Genomic DNA, 20,532 nt, shown 5'->3' with positions numbered 1-20,532 from the left:
GGGGAATCAAACCCAGTTCTCCCAGATTAGTGTCCGTGCACTTAACCACTACACCAAACATTTTCCACATTCTGAACATTTATATGGTTTTTCCCCAGTATATATCCTTTGGCGAGCAGTATGGTTTGAGATCCATCTGAAGCTCTTTCCACTTTCCATGCATTTATATGGTTTCTCTCCAGTTTGGTGTAGTGGTTAACTTTCCATGCATTTATATGGTTTCTCTCCTGTGTGAATCCTATAGTATAAAGTTAGATGGCTATAGTGAATGAAGCTCTTTCCACTTTCCATGCATTTATATGGTTTCTCTCCTGTGTGAATCCTATAGTATAAAGTTAGATGGCTATAGTGAATGAAGCTCTTTCCACTTTCCATGCATTTATATGGTTTCTCTCCTGTGTGAATCCTATAGTATAAAGTTAGATGGCTATAGTGAATGAAGCTCTTTCCACTTTCCATGCATTTATATGGTTTCTCTCCTGTGTGAATCCTATAGTATAAAGTTAGATGGCTATAGTGAATGAAGCTCTTTCCACTTTCCATGCATTTATATGGTTTCTCTCCTGTGTGAATCCTATAGTATAAAGTTAGATGGCTATAGTGAATGAAGCTCTTTCCACATTCCAAGCATTTACACAGCTTCTGTCCTTTGCTAGGTGTCGAGATCTTTCTGGGTAGCCAGGATCTTAGTCTGGGTAGGCCTGCATCAGCCATGTTTTTGTGGATGGGCAACAATTTTCGATTACCTTTCTATATTCACGAAGAAGAGCATCTTGTCTTTGGAGATGCAGGAGAGTGATGTGGCACAATGTGGACAACCATTAGATCAGAGTGAGTTTAATACATCCGCCGATGGTTCTCATTGTTCTACTGAGTTGGTCATCAGGTTTGTGGACATGAGTGCTCTTGAGCCATGCTGAAGCACCATATTCCACAGTATGATACACCAACCCCAAAGCTGAGCATCTTAAGTGTTGTAGCAGACACACCCAAAGTTGTACCACATAATTTTTGAGAATGTTGTTTCACGTGCTACATTGGTAAGATGGTGTTTCTAGCTCAAGGTCCTGTCCAGGGTAATGCCAAGGTATTTAGGTGTATGGTTGTGTGTTAAGTCGGGTGCCATTAAGGTAGACATTCAGTTAATGGTTGGCAAGATTGTTGAGATGTAAACAGGAGCATTCTGTTTTTCCTGGACTTGGGATAAGCTGCCATTTACAGTCGTCAGCCAAGATTTTGAGGTCCCTAGCTAGTATTTCCTTAGTCCTTTCAAAATGATTAGTGCTCAGTGCCCAGAGGCAACATCAGGGCAGGCCTCAGCCTTGGAGCCCTATTGTTGGTCCTCTAGAGAAACTGGTTGGCCACTGTGTGAGACAGGATGCTGGACTAGATGGACCAGTGGACTGATCCAGCAGGGCTCTTCCGTTCTTAAGGACTTGTCCACCTCAAGAGTGCCATCCTCGTGGGTCTTTGGAGCCACTGAGGGCCCAGTCTTCCAAGTCTCCTAGCTTTTTGAAGTCCTTGAGCCTGACTGACAGTTAACGACGGAGCTGCTTTTGCTCTGCAGTAACTAGGCAACTTAGTTTAATGAGAAGGCAGAACTTGGTAGTCAGTAAGTTAGCTGCAATTTAAATGGTTTAACTTTTATGCGAGGATTTTCTCTTATTTGCAAGTGACTTGGCTGATTTCACAATCTCGTTTAGTGTTTGCAATGTATGATGGGTTATGGCTCATCTTTCCACAGTCTGTTCTGACAGGCATTAAAGCCTTAGTCTAGACCCATACATTATTTTGTTCATTTATTTCCTGTTCAGGTAACCCCGTAGTATCTAATGCAGTCATATATATATCTGGTTTTTTTCCCCATATGCTTGACCTCTAGAGCTTTTTCATGCACCATACGTTTAGTTTACCACTGTGCTTTAATTTGTATCAGTGCAGTTTTCCTACAGACCACAGCCTCCTACCCACCGGAGTGACAGGACTCCGCTTAACAGGTTCCCCTGCTTTAGGCAGGAGGGAAGAAACCTGCTTACTGCTGCTGAGAACCAGTGACTTGCAGTCCATAGTATGGTGGACCTGGACTGATGAGGCCTGGGTTCCAGTCCTGCCTCAGACATGAAACCCAGGAGCTCTTGGTCTAAGTGACCTCACAGGGTTCTTGTGATGATAAAATGTAACAGCACACACTTCAGTAGAGACCACCTGACAAAAGAACAGAATGAAGATCTTCAATCTGAATCCAGTACTTTAGCCCAGTACTGGATTTCTGTACTGACTACCGCTACTAGATTGTTCTAAGAAACTCACCTTGTAAAAGCCCTACCTTGTAGGAGTGGCTTTCTTATCATAGTTCCAGGAGGGCCGAAGGCTTTGTCCCTTTGGACAAAGTTTGGTGTAGTGGTTAAGTGCGTGGACTCTAATCTGGGAGAACCGGGTTTGATTCCCCACTCCTCCACTTGCAGCTGCTGGTGTGACCTTGGGTCAGTCACAAGCTCTGGCACAGCTGTTCCTGAAAGAGCAGTTTGTGTCAGAGTTCTCTCCGCCCCACCCACCTCACAGGGTGTCTGTTGTGGGGAGGGGAAGGGAAAGGAGTTTGTAAGCCGCTCTGAGACGCCAAGTGAAGGGCGGGGCATAAATCCAATCTCCTCTTCTTCTTGGTCTCCAACTATCTGGACAGGAACGGGGCTGGTGGCAGAACTACCTTGGGATGTGAGGACTCACACTTCAGCCTTTTTGCTCTTGTCTTGCATGACCTGCCCTCCTCCAAGGGATCCTGCTTCTGGGGTCCTTTCACAATGCCTTCCAAGTTCCTGAACTATTCTGCCATGGTATAGCCCTATTGTGGTGTGGTGGGAAGTGATCAAGTCAGGCCACTTCTGGGAGTATAACTGGAAGTGACATCACGCTCTGTCATGACATCTCCCCCCCCCATTTCTCCTGCTGCTGCACTAGGCAGTGGAATTGGGATGGGGGGAGGCGAAGGGCTCCCACTGTAGTGAGCTCCAGTACACAAGACAGCTACCCCAGGTGGATGGCAGAGGTTAAGAGAGAGACTGCCACAGGCAGCCAGAAAAGCCTTAGTCCAGGATGTGAATGGCTCCTGGGACAAGCACTGAAGGAAGTTGGGTGCTGTGGCCTAGGACTGGACTAAGGAAGGTGTTAAAACAAAAGAAAAAGTCGGCCTTGAGGAAAATAACAGCTATCTGAGACCAAGATCTCCCTGACCTGGCTGGTTGTCTAGACATTTCCCCTACTGCGGCTTGTTGTTTCTCCTTCCTGCTTTTTGGCTTTAACCCTCCTTCCTTCCCCTGTCCTATTTAAAGATGTCAAAAGGCAGAACAGACCTCCTGGGCTTGAACAAACACTAGCAACAAAATGGCTGCTGCAGGAGGCAGAGCCAGACACAAAATGGCTGCAAAAGCTTACCTTTAGTCAAATAGCACAGATCCTTGTGCTGTGGTGGCAGCTGCTGCCAAAGCAACATTGTTAAAAATCTGAACAGCCAATCCATTCTTCAGTGGCCAATCCAAAGTCCTGCTGCCAAATCTCCACGATTATTTATACCCAGTTTATAAAACCACTTGGTGGGCGGGCACCAGGAAAAATGTTTGTGGGAGCCACGGCACCCGCAGGCACCACACTGGGGACCCCCAGTGTATTTCATCCACCTTTATAAACGAACAAAAAATCACGTGTGGAAGAGCTCTTCCACAAACACCCTGATCACATGAAAATGAGATGGACAGAATGGGTTGAACTGGCAAAGCAGGTCTTAGTCTTGTTGTACGCACCGCTTATGAAACACTTTGTACTCTGCCACTGACTTAACAGTTTAACTTAGTAGGTGCACTTAACACTTCCATGGTGCATATGTTAAGTGCCTTTGATGATTCTAATCACAGTAACTGAAATCAATCATGGACATATATTCAGATATTCACTTTGGTTCATTGCTTAAATGCATTCTGGGTAAAATACTAAATGCTGACAGGCAATCATACTGCTTGTGGCCTTTCTTGTTCTTGCCAACTATAACTGTGCATATTCCTGATGTCATTTAGCCTATGTCAGATGAAGAACACACGCCACTATGTACCCATATCTGCTACATTAGATAGTTTTAGAATTCCATAGGCTGGGAAGAAGAAGGCCCATTGTTCAACTGAAGGAGGTATATTTTTGCCTGAGAAAATCCAACCCACAGGTTGGAGCCCAATCAGAACGGTGTGACGGATATGTGACAGAGTTTGATGAAACCAATAATCTGATTTATTTGCACAGCGTCATAGTGGGTATAAAACTTTATGTCTCCCATTGTAACCTTAGGGAAGACCTGTAGGTATTCGAGGATTCAAAACCTTGTTGTACCTATATTTTCCCTCCTTTATTAATAAAGTTTAGCTTGGATTCTCCTCTACAGGATTGTGCCTAGTGCTTTCTCAAATTGGGCTGGGGAAGCACAACCCGTGGCAGTTTCTGTTTTACAGTGTTCATAATCCTAGTCTTCATAACCCAAGAATGACATTGCTGCTCAAATCATTGGGATTTCCAACAGCCACATTCAGGATATGTTCTTTCCCTTTGGTCACAGTTTCTCTGTCTCTGATTGAGGGAAGGCTTTCTTTTTCTCCTCTGAAGCAGGAAATACGAGACTGGCCAAAAGGAGCTACGCTGTAAGGAAGCAGGAAGCAGCACACAGCCAGTTGCTCTCAGACCGGATTGGGGCCTTGCAGGGGCCGGATCCGGCCAGTGGGCCGTATATTTGACACCCCTGCCCTAGGCAGTTAAGGCACAGAGAATGGCCATTTAACAGCACCATTCTAATGCAGCAATTGGCCCAATCCTGAGGAGGTCCCATTTGAGCCATAATGACACAGTGAAAATTGAGAAACATTTCTTCTTTAAATGTAGTTTATTCTTCAATAGAATGAGAACTGATGACAAAAAACTTTGGATAGAAATATGTCTCCTCAGCCTCAAGAATGAGATGAGGAAAGCAGCAGAGCCTAAAGCGTTGGAAATCTTTTCCATGGCTGGCCTGCACACTCAATTTCTTTATCTGGGGTAGTGGTTCTACCTCCAATATATTTCTTTGCTATTCTGAGCAATGGCTGCCATTCTTGAATGCTGAAAAAGAAAAAGGCAAATGGGGCAAAAGAGGCCACACTGTCCCTCATAAAATATCATCACTCAGAAAGTACCTTTAATTCACAGGGTAGCCATAAGTCAAAAGCAACTTGATGGAACAACATTTAGAGCCTTCCTACTTATAACAGCTATAACCCACTGGGGTGACAGAACTCTACTGAACAGGTTAACCTGCTTTGGGCTTAACAACTACTGACAGCTAGTGAGTTGCAGTCCATAGGATGGTGAACCTGGACTGATAAGGCATGGGTTCAAATTCTGGCTCAGCCATGAAGCTCATTAATACTTCGCCTAAGTTACCTCACAGGGTTGCTATAAGGATGAAATTAAACAGCACACACTTCGGTAAAGCCCTGACACATAGCACCTGAACATCAGGTTGCATTAAGAGTCAGAACAACCTTTACATAAGCTGCAATAATTTCCCATACAAAGTTGACGAACATATCAAATGACCAACACAAGACCATACATGTCTCGGCCTCAAGGGCCTCCTTCAGTGATCAATAACACATACTTTTAAAAAAAGTCATCCAGAAAATAATATACATCAATCCTCCTGACCAGGTGTTATCTCATATACTGTGTAGTATGATGTAAGCTTACAAAGCGGGCCATGGATCCGTTTACATGATAACTGCTCTCACACATAAATCTTCATTGATGCTATAATCAGGAATAAAGGTTCCAATACTTTGGGATTTGTGTGTTATCAACCAGCAATTAAAATCAAATGTTTCCGTGGTCCCTCCCCAGTCTTCTCAGGGTCCCACTCCAAAAGTATGTTTTCAAATGAAACTCGAAACAGGAGGGGAAAACCTATAATTAGGTTACTATTGTGTGTTATTACAAACACACATCTCAACAACACATCGAACCCCTCCCCCCAGCACACAATGGGTGGTGCTCCAAAGGGGAAATTTTAGATTACAAAAAGGGGACTGTGAGAAAGGGTTAAATACCCCCTGCACATCTGCATCAAACAAAGCCTGGAAGGATGTGGGGGTATGTGACAACAGATTTCCAAGCACTTTATCTAGCTTGCCCTTGGAAAGTAACAAGGAATGAGCTGGGTGGGGGTCTTCCTCTCCACCGTTGGCAGCGATTGGGGTGGTGGTGAGAAAAAACAGACTAAAGGCAGAATTAAGAGTCATGGGGGCTGGCAGAGACCTGCTGGTCTATTGAGATATCTCACTTAGACCAGATGTTATCATTTGTGATGTGAAACGGGTCATTGTCCCTTTCTGAAAGAAGCTACAAAGGTAAGAAGAAATATTGGGAAATGGAGGTAAAATAGACTCCATTATATTTAAGTCGGCTTTGGTGACTGGGACCCTGGAGAAGGCCCTTGCAGAGCTATAAAATAGGACTCTTAAGAAATATTGTAACTGATGGACCTAGTGTGAGATGAACGTCTTAAGAGAGTTGGAGGTGGCCGTTTAAATTAACCATAAAGAAGGGCAGGAGAGTCTCTCCAGAGAAGGAGGATCCAGAGAACTCGTAGAGAAGGGCTGCTTGGTCAGCATCGAAAAGGGCCACTCGTCCCCCGGTGTAGTTCAGACACACCCGGATCTTCTTGAGCTCCCCACTCAGGGTCAGGAGAGGATAATCACACTCTTCTCTGCAAGCCATGTAAAGGCCCTTCCACTTCCCCACAGCCCACATCCCTTCCTCAGGACTAAAGGAAAGGTCTCCTTTTCTCCTCATGGACTTTCTGGCCACCCCCACAATCCATTCATCCTCACTTCCCACACAGACTTCCCAGAAATGGCGGCCTGCTGTGAATCCCTCAACACCCAGGATAGCACCAAATCTGTCAAATCTCTCAGGGCTGTTGGGCAGAGCTTGATCTTTTCCTCCTAGTTTCACACTTTTCTTATCCTCAGACACGATGAGTCTGGGATAGGCCGTATCTGGATCCAGCATCACATTCGCTGCATTTGGGGGGAGATGAGAAGAGAGAAGAGAAACAGATTCAGCTGGGAGACAAATGGTAGAGCTGTTTGACACATTCACCAAACACTATGGTTAGCATCCCATGTATATTTGTTCCCTGTGGATTTCCTAGATGTGGTTGGTTGTTTAGACATTTCCCTCACTTCTGCTTTTCCTGTTCCCTCTGGACTTACAGGTACTCCTACCCTCCTCTGTCCTATTTAAACAGACTTCCTGCACTTGAAGAGACAGCAGCAACCCATGTGAATACAGCCTGTACCCCATATCCTCTATCAAAGAAGTACCCTGAGGGAGAAGCAGGGGTTATTATGTATTTCATCCAACTTTATAAATAAAACAAAAAAAATCACATGTGGAAGAGCACTTACAGAACACCCTTACCACACGAAAATGAGTAAATGCACAGAATGGACTGAACCTGCAAGGTGGATCTTAAGACCTGATCCTAGAGGTATCCCAAGAATGACATTTCTGCCCAAATCATTAAGATTTCCAAGATTAGCATTCAAGATTAGCACCATCTCCTTCTTTGGCCAGAATTTCTTGATCTCTGATTGAAAAGGGAGGGGGCCTGAAATCTCAGCAAAAGCTAGCAGCAGGTTGACGAAGGACACTATCCTCCACTAAACTCTGAACCAGCCATTAATTATTTGTTTCAAAAGAATTGAGAACCCCTCCTTTCCTGTCATTCCTGCCACCCTCCCTAGGAATGGGATGGGATGTGTGTCTTTGAGCTTTTGAGGGTGGTCAAGTTGTTGTGTGATGCCACTTCTGGTCTCATAACTGGAAGTTACATCACTTTCACACACACCCCCCACACACAATTTCTCCTGCTGCGCTGGGGGGGGGGGCAGGAAGGCTCCAGGACAAGAGACACACCTGAGGTGGATGACAGAGGTTAAGAGAGAGACTCCTACAGGCACCTGGAGAAGCCTCAGTCCAGGTGTAAAAGGCTCTTGGAACAAGCAGTGAAGGAAGTGGGTTGTTGCAGCCTAAGACTGGACTAAAAGAGGTGAGAGAAAAGGGCTGCACTGAGGGAAGGCGCAGCTGCCTTGGACTGAGAGGTGAGAAACCGCCCCGTGCCATTTGGTTACTCTGTTTACTGGAGTCAGAGACTCTAATGCCTCGTTTCCTGTTGACTCTTGTCACTCGCTGAGATATTTCCGTGGTCCCTCCCCATTAGTCTCAGGACCCCACTCCACAAGTACTTTTTCAAATGAAACTTGAAACAGGAGGGGAAATCTTTAAGTAAGTTACTATTATGCATTATTATAAAAACACATCTCAACACACTGAACCCCTTCCCCCAACACACAATGTACGGTGCTCAAAAGGGGAAATTTTAGCTTACAAAAAGGGGACTGTGAGGAAGGGTTAAATACCCCCCCCTCCAGAAGTCCCTCCACATCTGCACCAAACAAAACCTGAAAGGATGTCAGATATCTGACAACAGATTTTCAAGCATCTCATCTAGGTTCCCTTTGGGAATGAGCTCTGGGGGTCTTCCTCTCTACCGTGGGGGGGGGGTTTGAGAAAAAAACAGGCTGAAGGCAGGATTAAGAGTCATGGGGGCTGGCAGAGGCCTGCTGGTCTCTTTAGATCAGACCTGTTATTATTTGTGAGGTGAAAAGGGTCATTGTCTCTTTCTGAAATAAGCCACAAGGATAAGAAGGAATACTGGGAAATGGTGTGTGTGTGTGTGTGTGTGTGGGAAACATATTCCATTATATTTAAGTCGGTTTTGACGACTGGGACCCTGGAGAAGGCTCTTGCAGAGCTACAAAACAGGATTGTTAAGCAGTATTTTTAGTAATTGCCCTGGTGTGAGATGAATGTCTTAAGAGAGTTGGAGGTGGCCTTTTTTCACATGAAAAAGATTCATGCAGGACAGCTCTATCAGCGGCTACTAGCCATAGTGACTAAAGAGAGCCTCCACGTTCAGAGGCAGTAAACCTCTGTAAATATCAGGGCCAGGAAGCAACATCAGGGGAAGGCCACAACCTCTATGCCCTGTTTTTGGCCCTCCAGAGTAACCAACTGGCTGCTGTGACAGACAAGATGCTGGGTTAGATGGGCCACTCACTGGTCTAACCCAGCAGGCCTCTTCTCATGTTTTTGTGAGATGAAAGGACGCAGTTCACCCCCTCAGAGTTCACCTTCTCTGCCATCCTGAGAAACCCTGACAGGCCTCCTCAGAACAAAGCATCGAGGGTCTGGCTAGGGCAGGGAGGATGAGATTTTGGGGGACAAAACAAGACGATCCTGGTAAACTTGATCACTGGAGAAACACCAAGTAGAAGAACACAGATTATGAGGTGACGTTTTAAAATTTAGAAATAACTGACTTGTGCATGCAATGTACCTTCCTGCAGGTCAAGTCCAGAATCCAGAGTGTCTGAGGATGCAAAAGGAACAGAAAGTAAGCAGCTGACCCTTGTGCATAAAACATATTTTGCAAGGAAAATATCAGTTAGCACATGTTTTTTCTCAGGTTCAGCTGAAAGGTTAAGTAGAAGCAGCTTCTTGGAAAAATCCTCCCCCAGATTTTACTTGCATGCAGATGTTCAAATGGTTTTTCACTTAATGTGAGTTCGCTTTTAGTTCCTAATTATGGCTGCTGTTGGGCTGAGAAAACAAATGGAAAACAAACTGACATTTCACTCTCCAAAAAAGAGACCAAGAATGATCCTGAACATGATTGTCCAAAAGTTAATTACTTTGAGTTACTTGAGAGTTGCTTCATAGAAAGTATGCTAAGGCCCACAACCCAAGGGTCCAGTCCAGATAAGCTTTGGATGCTTTCATACAGTGGTGTTCCTCTGATTTGGCATCAAAACTGGAGTGGGGGAGTGATGGAGACCCACAAAATATGGTCACCTAATCCTGTTTCTGGGATCTCTCCTGCTTTGCTCTGGACTTCACCAAATCCTGTTTGAAACAATCTTTTGGGAAAGACTGCCGTCAGAGTATTTTTTTCATGCTGTGTGGACAGAAAAGTATGCATTTGTGAAGGATCCACCTGTATTGCCACCATTTCCCTTGCCTCAATGCAAGTCTGGTGTAGTGGTTAAGTGTGCGGACTCTAATCTGGGAGAACCGGGTTTGATTCCCCACTCCCCCACTTGCACCTGGCTGGATGACCTTGGGCAAGTCATAGTTCTGATAAGAGCTGTTCTTGAAAGAGAGCAGTTTCTGTCAAGAGCTCTCTCAGTCCCACCTACCTCACAGGGTGTCTGTTGTGGGGAGGGGAAGGGAAAGGAGTTTGTAAGCCACTCTGAGACACCTTTGGGTAGTGAAGGGCGGGGTATAAATCCAATCTCCTCCTCATTGTCCCTGTGTCTGCGATTTCCCTCCTCTCAGTGGTTCTCTAGTGCAAGTAGTTCATCAGAATTCCTGGTTTTCATTTATTTTAAAAAATAAGTCTCCTGACTTTCCTGTTGTGGCGATACTAAGGGGAAGGTGAACCCCTTTTTCTCTACCATGAAAGCCCAGGCTGCACATTTCCCTTTATTGGTATGCAATGAAAAGGGTAAAAACATACCTTAAAAAAAGATAAATCATCAGTCATGGCAATTGATGTTTATAGCATTAATTCCCTCTAGTGATCAGTCTATTCCCAATTAGGGAAAAAACCCTGTGTGTGTAAGTGTGTGTGTGTGGGGGGGGGAAACCTGCGGTAATATGTAGAGAAACTGTAATCCCAGGGAGTTGAGAAAAAGGAAACTGTGAGGAAAACTGCTGTTTGGGTGCTCTCTGGCCAATGCCAAGGCCTCTATGTTCACAGGGATCATGAAGAACTGCTGCCAGGGGAAGCACCCATTGACTCCCTGGCAGGAGGGTGGCACCTTAAACAACTGGGGGGGGGGGGAGAAGGGCAAAACAGACAGGTGGGCAATTAGGATAGGAGGGGACCCAACTCAGCAGTTCCTGTCCAGATTAGAGAAGGGAAGGAAGGGGGACATCTCCACATGTCTCATTCAGAATTTGGTCCAAAATACTCAGCCCTTCCTTAATTCAAATTCAATGTAAGAATTTATTTATTTTTATAACTCTTCTACACTGCCTCTCCAGGAAACTGCTCAAGGCAGAAATCATTTGCTCAGGTCAATACTCCTGAGCTGTTACTCCCAGAAGTAAATTACTTGCTACATTTTTCTTCTGACATTCTTCAAGATGTTTATGGCAGCAAAGCTGGGGTTTCTGGTGGCCTTCTAGCCAGGTATGGGCCATGTTTCTTCAGAAACAGAATGCCTCACAGTACCATCCTGTGCAGCGTTATACCCTTAAAAGCCACTTGATTTCAGTGGACTTGGTAGGTGTCCCTCTGCTGAAGAGGGCACTGTCAGTCCCCATGAGGCCATTCCGTGGGCTCAACTAGGACACACTTAAGCTAACAAAACACTCAGTCCAAGTGGTCAGTTCTGAGAGGTCCGATTTGGCTATGTACACAGAAGGGGTGTGTGAGTCTTCCTGAAAGGAATCAGGGGGCATGATGAGTAAAAATGCCCTGGTCTCTCCCCTCTTTCACGTTGGAGGCTTGTTCTGCCCTTATTCTGCTCTGAGGCTTCTAGAACAACTCAGCCCCATTACAGTAAGTAGCCAACGCAATAGCCCAATAGGTTCATATCATTTTATTGTTCTCCATGCATTCAAATTGAGTAACTCGCGTTTCCAGCTGAGTGAATGAAGGCGTTCATACTTGTTGATAAAATTCCTATATCAGACTACTAATAGAAAGAGATTAATTCTGACCCTCTCACTTGCCGCTGATAAACTTCCAAAACAATGAGAAAGACTGAAAAGGCTTTTCCCGGACTTGCTAAAAAGCCCAGAGGGAACTTATCGAACTTATCTAGATTAAGCTATACGAGAACATGTGACCTAAAAGGTACAAAACTACATTTCCCATAACCCTTTTTCTTAAAGGCAAAAAATATATTCCTACTTTGGTGTAGGAGCCAGTTTGGTGTAGTGGTTAAGTGCGCGGATTCTAATCTGGAAGAACTGGGTTTGATTCCCCCACTCCTCCACTTGCACCTGCCTCGATGACCTTGGGCAAGCCACAGTTCTGCAACAGCTGTTCTTGAAAAAGAGCAGTCTCTGCCAGAGCTCTTATCAGCCCCACCCACCTCACAGGGTGTCTGTTGTGGGGAGGGGAAGGGAGAGGAGTTTGTAAGCCGCTCTTGGGTAGTGAAGGGCAGGGTATAAATCCAATCTCTTCTCTTCTTCTACTTCATACAAGCTGCTAACGATATTCATCCTCCTCAGGCAATACAGCCCTCACACCTCAGTTCAACAACACGTGGGCACAGGAATGAACAAAGATCAAACTGTAGAAACATTGTGAAAAAATCCAGAGAATGCAACGGTGTGCTAAAGCCCGAGAAGGAATTCTGATCAGAAAACTTTCCACGGTGAACTAAAATGGCCTTTTGGAATTGGCACACAAATTCCCTGTCCACCTGGCCCTGCTCGTGTTACAAGTGACCTTGAGGGTTCCACATTCACACTTGGCCTCACCTAATGACCTGCCTGAAGCTGTTCTTCATTACCTTTCAATTGCTTCATGACACCCTCCAGAAAGTGACTGACGTCCCAGATGTCCCAGACCCTCCACTTCAATGCAAGAGGAAAAGTCACTGGCTCTTCAAACGTCTCCTTTTCTTCATACCTGGAGGGGGGAAAGATGCTAGGTAGGCCACCATCTATCCAATCCAGAATTCCCACCAGTGGAGCAAGGAAATGACGGCAGGACTAAGCGGAAGCCCCAGAGACACCAGCAGTGGAAGAGGGGAGGCCCTCTGTGGAGGAATGTCTGTCCCCTCACAGTTGCTACAGAGACCCCAAAGCCAGTCACCTGGAGGCCAAATCAGACACTAAGAGGAACTCGTGGCTTCCCCTTAAAACAGCAGCTTCATATCCCCTGCTCACATCTGTTGAGGGAAAGGAGGATAACGCTACAGTGGTTCCAGTAGGTAGACAGCTGGAGTAGGACCGCAGAGGACCTGGTTCAACTCTCAGGCCTCCAGCTTGCAGGGTGGTCCTGGCCTGGGCCATTCTCTTTTCCTTGTGGCTGAACTTATCTAACAGGGCTGTTATGCGGAGGGGAGAATCAAGTACGCTCCCTTGAGCTCTATAGAGGAAGGGCAGGAAAGAAATGGGACAAGAGACAAAACATGCCAACATGCTGCTGTGGGGCATGAGCCTCTGCCCATGGGACCGCGTTCATCTGCAGCTGTCGTTTGCCAGAAACAAATGGACTGAGATTTGCGATCTGAGTCACAACTGTGGTGGTCCTGAGCCTGAAGGGCCACTTTCTTCACCTGCTACTCAGACCCATCCCAGCATCAGTGGGGGCGATGAGGGAGAGGGATCCACGTACCTCTGCAAGGTGCTTCGGACGTCCTAAAAAGCGAAGAGAGAAAAAGAGAGGAAACTCAACATCTGCCACAGGCCACACTGGGAAGACCCCTCAGACCGTGGGGAGAGGTGCATTCTGACTCCTTTTTGTGTGTGTCCCACTCAAGGACAGGAATCCAGCCCCGTAGCCAGGAATTTCTGGTTGGTGGGACAGGGGCCGGGGCGCTGGGACAGGGGAGCGGGGAGCTTAATTAGATCAAGTAAATAATAGCTCCCCCCCCCGCATTCCACTGGGTTCAGCATCATCACATCAACGCATACCTTGCTACACTTCGGGCTCTCTCTTTATATTAAAGAGGGGCAGTGACAAGCATGGTTGCGGGGGGTAGGAGCAGAAAGTGAAGAAACTCGGACCTGACTGTTGAGAATTGGTTCCATGTGGCTCTTAATGCCTTCAACGTTTCCAACCCGCAATGCTCACTTCCCAAGGCAGGAGCAAGGGATGGTGCATTACTGCGCCAGCCAAACCTGTCCGAGGAAATCACCTGAAGCCTTCCTCGATATTTTCTGGTTTCACTAAAAGGCACTCATTAAAGCGTTCTTTCATTTAAAAGCAAAACTAAGATGTAAAAATACTGATCAAACAGTAAGCTGGCTTTTGAAAAGCAACAGAGGAAGAGCTCATGTTGCTAGACGTGCAAATGCGGAGGGGCACATGGGCAGAAAGGAAACAAGGACGAGCAACATTAACGGGGCTCATTTGTTTTCTGCTTCAGTGAAGGCGGCACGGAAAGGGATTGGGTTTCTCCCCAAGAGGAGCCTGCCTGTTCCTGCCACTCCATCACCTGCAGGAGTTCACCGGCCGACTGCTGACACTTCTCCTCCATCTCCCGGATGAGGCTTTCCAGAGAGGAGAGTTCCTCAGAGAGCTGGGCCAGGTGCTCCTCCCTTTTCCTGGCCACCTCCTCCTCCACCTCTTCCATCTGGGCCAGCAAAAGTTCCTCTTGTTCTTCCAGAAACGTGTGCAGTTGCCTGAATTTGGCGACAGTCTTTTGCTTCTCTCCTTCAGTTTGCTTCTGAGATGGGAAGAGAAGAAAAGCAGGCCAAGGTCAGGAACACACAGCCGGTCTCTGCAGTGGGAAGAGGCATTTCGGGAGACTCTTATTGGAAGGGCACTTTTTGCCTTCCACAGAGATCACATCAACATTCGGCAGGGAAAGGGGAAGAGTCCTCAAGACCTTTTTTAAGAGGAAGAGTCCTCAAGACCCATCCTCAGGGCTAAAGTACACATGGATCTCACTCAAACTCCTGGGCGGGCTCTTTCGGCTACAGAGGACGGAGTCTGCAGCAGAAGACCCAGAGTGCAGAAGGGGCTTCTTGAGTCCTTCTGTTTCCCCATAAAACACCCTCCATATGCTGATCCCTGCACTTTCCCATCAGGGGACAAGATATGATGTTTGAGTAGAAACACCACTGGAGGCAAAAGAGAAAGAGAAAGAAAGAGATTGGATTTATACCCCGCCCTTCACTACCCAAAGGTGTCTCAGAGCGGCTTACAAACTCCCTTCCCTTCCCCTCCCCACAACAGACACCCTGTGAGGTGGGTGGGGCTGAGAGAACTCTGACACAAACTGCTCTTTTTCAAGGACAGCTGTGCCAGAGCTTGTGACTGACCCAAGGTCACATCAGCAGGTGCAAGTGGAGGAGGGGGGAATCAAACCCGGTTCTCCCAGATTAGAGTCCGCGCACTTAACCACTACACCAGACTGGCTCTCAGAGCTAAGAAACCCCTGCCCTTCGCTTGGTCTCCTAATCGAAACTGCAGCTTCCCTGACTGCATTCTGGGCAAGAAAAAAGTGCAGAGGGGAAAAAATCTACATGCTCCTGAGCATCCCAAGTACTTTCCCCCTTAGAATCAGCAATCAATTGGCTCAATTCAGGATCAGGGGGGGTCTCTATCAGCATTTTTAGCAAGTATTTGGGGGGAGGGGGGTTTATCTCTTTTCAGAGACGTCTCCTGGCTTACAGTGCACACAAGTGGCACCTGGACACATATGTCCATCTGCCCAGGATACATCCCACAGCAGAGAGCACCTTGGGAAGTCAACTGATTCTGCCCCAGACAAAAACACCCCACGACAACAATGTTCTAGATCTGGATGAATAGCCAGGGGCTGCCCACCCTAGGGGAGTGCCTAGGCCACCAGAGAGCAGGGAGTGTCAGTGGCACCAAGAGTGTGCAATTCCACAAGAGCCCCAGCCCTACCGCTCGAGTGGAACTTTGTTCAGAATTGCAACGTTAAGTCTGCTTTTGGGGGCCTGGTCTGCTGAATACTGACCATCTATGCACTGAACTTCCAAACTGGGAGAAGGGGGACGCCCACGTGGGTTGACTTTTCTGTACTTGTAGTCCACTGTTTCCTCCAGTACAAGTTCTAGAATCTGTTCACTCCCCAGCCACAGTGACACTTACAAGCAGGTCTTGGCTTTCCTTCTCTACGAATCCTTTAGATGCCAGAATTCTTTCTCTCTCCTCCTTCAGAATCTCCAGACGGCTGCAGAACTGATCCTGGGGGGGAAGACCCAAAATGGAGATTGGATTCTTTATAGAAGTTTACTGTAAAACATATGAGAAGCAAAACTATCACTAAGGCTCAAACAGATTATAACTGCCAGATTTCTGTAGCGGAACCTTCAACAACAGTTCCCAAAGGCTAGACACAGGTAGCTTCCTCGTGGGGATGGTGCCCCATTCTCTTCTAACATCCACTACGAATGCAAAGATATTCACAGTGCCCACGCTGCTTCAGCATGGAGATTTACTGTGTGGTTTATCCTCCTGCCCACCATGATGCCCCCATGCCACAGGGGGGATTTTTTTTTTTGCATGAAAAACTATTATTTGCAGTCGCTATATCACTATGTTGTGTTAACAGTCCAGCAATATGCCCAGTACTGACAACTTTAAAAAGAAATGGCAAAAAAGCTCGCGGGAGGTGGTGCTTCTGGAAATCGATACCTTCCATTCTACACTTTCCCCCAAACCTCTTTTGATATGATCCTGAAAAAATGATCCAAAGCAGGTTAGAGGGGAAAAAACCTACAGCAGATCCAGGGAAAACTGGGAAGCTGAGCGGAAAGACCAAAATGTCCTGCCAAGCTCAAGAACAACTGAAATCGGGAAAGCAGTGGGTGGGGCGGAGTTAAAACTGATAGATACAGAAGATCAGATACAGAAATGTGTTTGCACATGAAGCTTAGACAGGAAGTGAGTCTGTCTCCCCACATCACCCCACATTGGCCTTAGCAGGGGGACTTGAGGCAATTAAAAGGGAGCCACCATGCATTGAAGGAGGAAGCAAAGAGGTGTTTTCACTCCCCAGTTTGGGCCCAGAGGCTGGGGAGGAAACTGGAGAGTTTCCCTTCAAAGAGACCAAGGAGAAGGGAAGGATCCACAACTCTTCCTCACCATCCTCCACGTTGTTGACTTCCTACCTTGTACTCTTGGGAGGCCTCTTCTAGAGGAAGGGTCTGGTGATCCCTGTGCTCCTTGGATCGGTCACAGACCACACAGATGAGGGCTTTATCATCCTTGCAGAAGAGCTTCAGGGGCTCCTGGTGCTTCTGGCAAACTCTCCCTTTTCTGGATGTCACGACTGCCTGATGCCCAAAACAAAGAAACAGGATTTGTTTCATTCCCCCACCCCGAATTGTATCTCTCCTTGTAATGACTGGATATAATTAGTCCCTTGTTCAAAAATAGCACACACACATACACATTTGTAGATAGATAAAGAATGCTATGGCTTTTTTGGGAGACAGAATGCAATTAAGTGTAACCCTATGGTTTTTTTGGGAGGAAGGTATTTTATCTGTGTGAGGGAGCTGTAGGAGGGATACTGGGAAAACAGTTATGAAGAGAAATGGGAGAGAGAAGCCACCTGGGTCCAAGAGCAGAGAACAGAGCGACCAACAGCCCTACTTGTATTTTAGGTTCCACTTGTAAATGGATATTGGGGATTGGAGGGTCTGGGAGTTTGTTGTTGTTTGATTTTTTCCTTTTTTACCAACTGGCCATCTTCCCTGTTAGGAAGTGGAGGCCAGTGGGCTGGAGGCAAAGCTCCTTTCTTTTTCATCTACCCATCCCCCCATTAACAAACACAATTCCCATAATGTTTTCCCTCAGCTGGGGTTGGTGGGAGAAAATGAGGTTACACAAGTCTTTATTAAACCTCAGATTCCTTTGAAAGTCAGTGAATGAATCACAGCTCCTGCTTCCATGTAAACCACCTTCTCGTAACACCTGCTTTGAGCAGCCATTTGTGGTGTGCCAGAGGTGTCCCCAAACCCCCCACCCTATTACTTTCTTGCACTATGCATTCCTGAGGGGGTACAGCGACAACTGAAAATGAAAAAGGGAGGGGGGACTTAACGCAAACTGAATTAAGAACCTAAAGGTTACAAAGATATAAATGTATCGGCCCAATAATTGTTAGTCACATTAAAAACATTAAATATTGATAAATATACAAAAATATTTGTTGCTGTTCAGTCGCACAGTCGAGTCCGACTCTTCGCGACCCCATGGACCAGCTCCTGCCAGGCCTTCCGGTCTTCTGCCGTCCTCTGAAGTTTGCTCAGTTTCATGTTCATTGCATCTATGACACTGTCTAACCATCTCATCCTTTGCCGTCCCCGTCTTCTTTGACCTTCAATCTTTCCCAGCATCAGGGTCTTCTCCAGTGAGTGCTCCCTTCTCATTTGGTGGCCAAAGGATTTGAGCTTCAGTTTCATTATCTGGCCTTCCAGGGAACAGTCAGGGTTGATTTCTTTGAGGAGTGACTGATTTGTTCTTCTTGCAGTCCAAGGGACTCTCAAGAGTCTTCTCCAGCACCATAGTTCAAAAGAATCTATTCTTCGGCGCTCGGCCTTCCTTGTAGTCCAACTCTCGCAGCCATACATGACTACTGGGAATACCATTGCTTTGATCATGCGGACATTTGTTGGCAGGGTGATGTCTCTACTTTTTATCATGTATTTATTACAAAGTACATTAAAGAACAGACATTGGCCTTGGTGACTGCTCCAATAAAGAATCAAATTGTGCAGTGACAACAAAAAAATTACCATTATTGACCCTGACCATACACGTTCCGGCCCACTGGCCTTCCTCAGTGGTCAAACCAATGACATTACAGAATGGCTCCTGACATCCCTCTTGGCTCCCAGCTGCATCAAATTTTTCTGACCAAGCGAGAATGGTACACAATCGAGCCATTACTATAGGAAAGTGTACCTGACCATGGCAGCGAGCTATCAAGAATGAGGCCTCTGATTAATATCTTTGCCTTTGGTTACGGACTATAACCAGTAAAAAATTTCATTTTATCCATTTATAAGAAGTAATTGTTGCATGGTAATGTCAGGAGTCGTTCTGTAATATCATTGGTCTGACCACTGGGAAAGACCGACAGGCCAAAATGCGTTTGATCAGGGACAATAATGGTGATTTTGTTGTTGTTGTTGTCACTGCACAATTGGATTCTTTACTGAGGTAATCACCAGGGCCAATATCTGCTTTTTAATCTACTTTGTAATAAATACATGAATACTTTTGTATATTTGTCAATATTTAATGTTTTTAATTTGACTAACAGGGTTATTATAACAAGCCTCCAAAAGCAGATCCAAATCTATAAGGCGGTAAAGCTGGAACTGCATGAATAACAGATTTTAAAGCCACCTTTCAGATTTAACTCGAAGCCAGCCCGTCCCCCCTCTCACAGACAGCATCTCCTCCTAGGTGGAGCTCCAGACAACGCCATTAACCTCACAACCGAATGATGATTCTGGATTCTTATACTGGCATAACAACCTCTTATTCATTCTGAAGTGCGTTAACTTGAGTTTGATTTGGGGGCAACTTGAGTTGCCTTCCTTGTAAGTTAATTCTTCTGTATTTTTAAATGCATAATAAATACTAAAAAGAGACATTCCTTCACATCAGGGATCCATAAGGGCATTAGTATGTGGGGCACCTGTGGGTTCCCACAGCTTTCACCTGGGAGGCCCCTAATTCCTTTTTCTAAACTCTCACAATGACTCCCTCAGCCTCTCCCTCTAAAGGAATCATTAACTCCTGCAAGGGCCCTTTGCCCTCAGGGAAGCCTTTCTGCCAACAGCCCTCCAGTCGCCATTTTGCTCTGAGTTTTGGCTGTCTGGATCAGGGGGGAATGCTCAGAGGCACTTTCTAATGACTTCCACATTTTCTTCTGGTGCTGAAAACAGGTTTGGGGACCTGAGGTGCAGAACAAAGTTAGGCCTGACCCAGCCAGCCTTGCCAGTTGTGTAGTGTTGAGGTTCTGGGAACAACACGCATGCTCTTCTCGCCTTCTGCTCCTCACTTCATATGCACAATGACAGATTCGCAGTCCTGGAAGCTCCACTTCATCAGAGGCCCACATTTGGGGGGCTGGGCAGGGTTCTCCTTGGGCAGTGAAACCTCTTGGACTGGCCACACAGCTCCATCTCAGTATGGGATGGCTGAGGGGATGGCCATTGGAAATAACAGGCTGTACCTTAAGCGAGCAGAAATGGGATCATAGGGCAAAAGGCCTTCAGGTGAAGGTGGCCTGTCAGTGAAAGGCTCGGTGAGGGAAGCCTGTCAGTGAAAGGCTCTCTTGGTGGGAAATCCCGCCCTCCCCGAAGGCTCAGGGCGGCTTACAAGGCTAGGTCCCAGGCCAGGAGGCCAATAGGTCTCTTGGTCACTGTAAATAGCCTATCGGGGAGTGGGGGGGTGTTTGGTGGTGGGTTTCTCTGAGGGAATATAAGCCGGCCTGCGAGCCGGTTAACTTGTCTTTGTTCCTGACTAAATAAAGGTATGCTTAGCTGAAATCACTCTCCGTATGCATACTTTTCAGGATCATAGAGCAAAAGGCCTTCAGATGAAGGTGGCCTGTCAAGTGAAAGGCTCAGTGAGGCACCAATACTGAAAGGGCTGCCAGCAAAGGGAGATCTCTTGGTGGGAAGGGGAGCAATGCTCCCTCTAAGCTGTGGAATCTTGTG

At 46.4% G+C, this 20,532-nt stretch overlaps 2 protein-coding genes across 3 annotated transcripts in view; both read right to left on the bottom strand.

Moving 5' to 3' along the window:
• Nucleotides 1–216: 216 nt before the first annotated feature.
• The window catches only part of LOC107115747 (zinc finger protein 208-like), a gene marked incomplete at its 3' end in the record, with an annotated part of 52,675 nt that continues 32,359 nt past the window's right edge, over nucleotides 217–20,532 (bottom strand). The window contains exon 5 of the mRNA XM_015417510.1: nucleotides 217–652. Coding sequence (XP_015272996.1) covers nucleotides 217–652 — 436 coding nt within the window. The remainder of the gene's footprint in view (nucleotides 653–20,532) is intronic.
• The window catches only part of LOC107115750 (tripartite motif-containing protein 7-like), a 22,223-nt gene continuing 6,701 nt past the window's right edge, over nucleotides 5,011–20,532 (bottom strand). Inside the window, exons 2-8 of one of the 2 annotated variants that reach the window (XM_015417513.1) lie at nucleotides 16,963–17,127; nucleotides 15,941–16,036; nucleotides 14,313–14,543; nucleotides 13,490–13,512; nucleotides 12,660–12,778; nucleotides 9,470–9,502; nucleotides 5,011–7,088 (exon numbers count right to left, since the gene is read on the bottom strand). In XM_015417513.1, coding sequence (XP_015272999.1) covers nucleotides 6,568–7,088; nucleotides 9,470–9,502; nucleotides 12,660–12,778; nucleotides 13,490–13,512; nucleotides 14,313–14,543; nucleotides 15,941–16,036; nucleotides 16,963–17,127 — 1,188 coding nt within the window. In that variant the 3' untranslated portion in view covers nucleotides 5,011–6,567. The remainder of the gene's footprint in view (nucleotides 7,089–9,469; nucleotides 9,503–12,659; nucleotides 12,779–13,489; nucleotides 13,513–14,312; nucleotides 14,544–15,940; nucleotides 16,037–16,962; nucleotides 17,128–20,532) is intronic. The other variant, XM_015417514.1, reaches the window with a different exon arrangement.

The sequence above is a fragment of the Gekko japonicus genome, unplaced genomic scaffold (assembly GCF_001447785.1).
Source record: "Gekko japonicus isolate JY-2015 unplaced genomic scaffold, Gekko_japonicus_V1.1 scaffold4089, whole genome shotgun sequence".
NCBI lineage: Eukaryota > Metazoa > Chordata > Lepidosauria > Squamata > Gekkonidae > Gekko > Gekko japonicus.
Note: the sequence above shows the minus strand (reverse complement) of the source record. Positions and strands in the feature narration are given on the sequence as shown.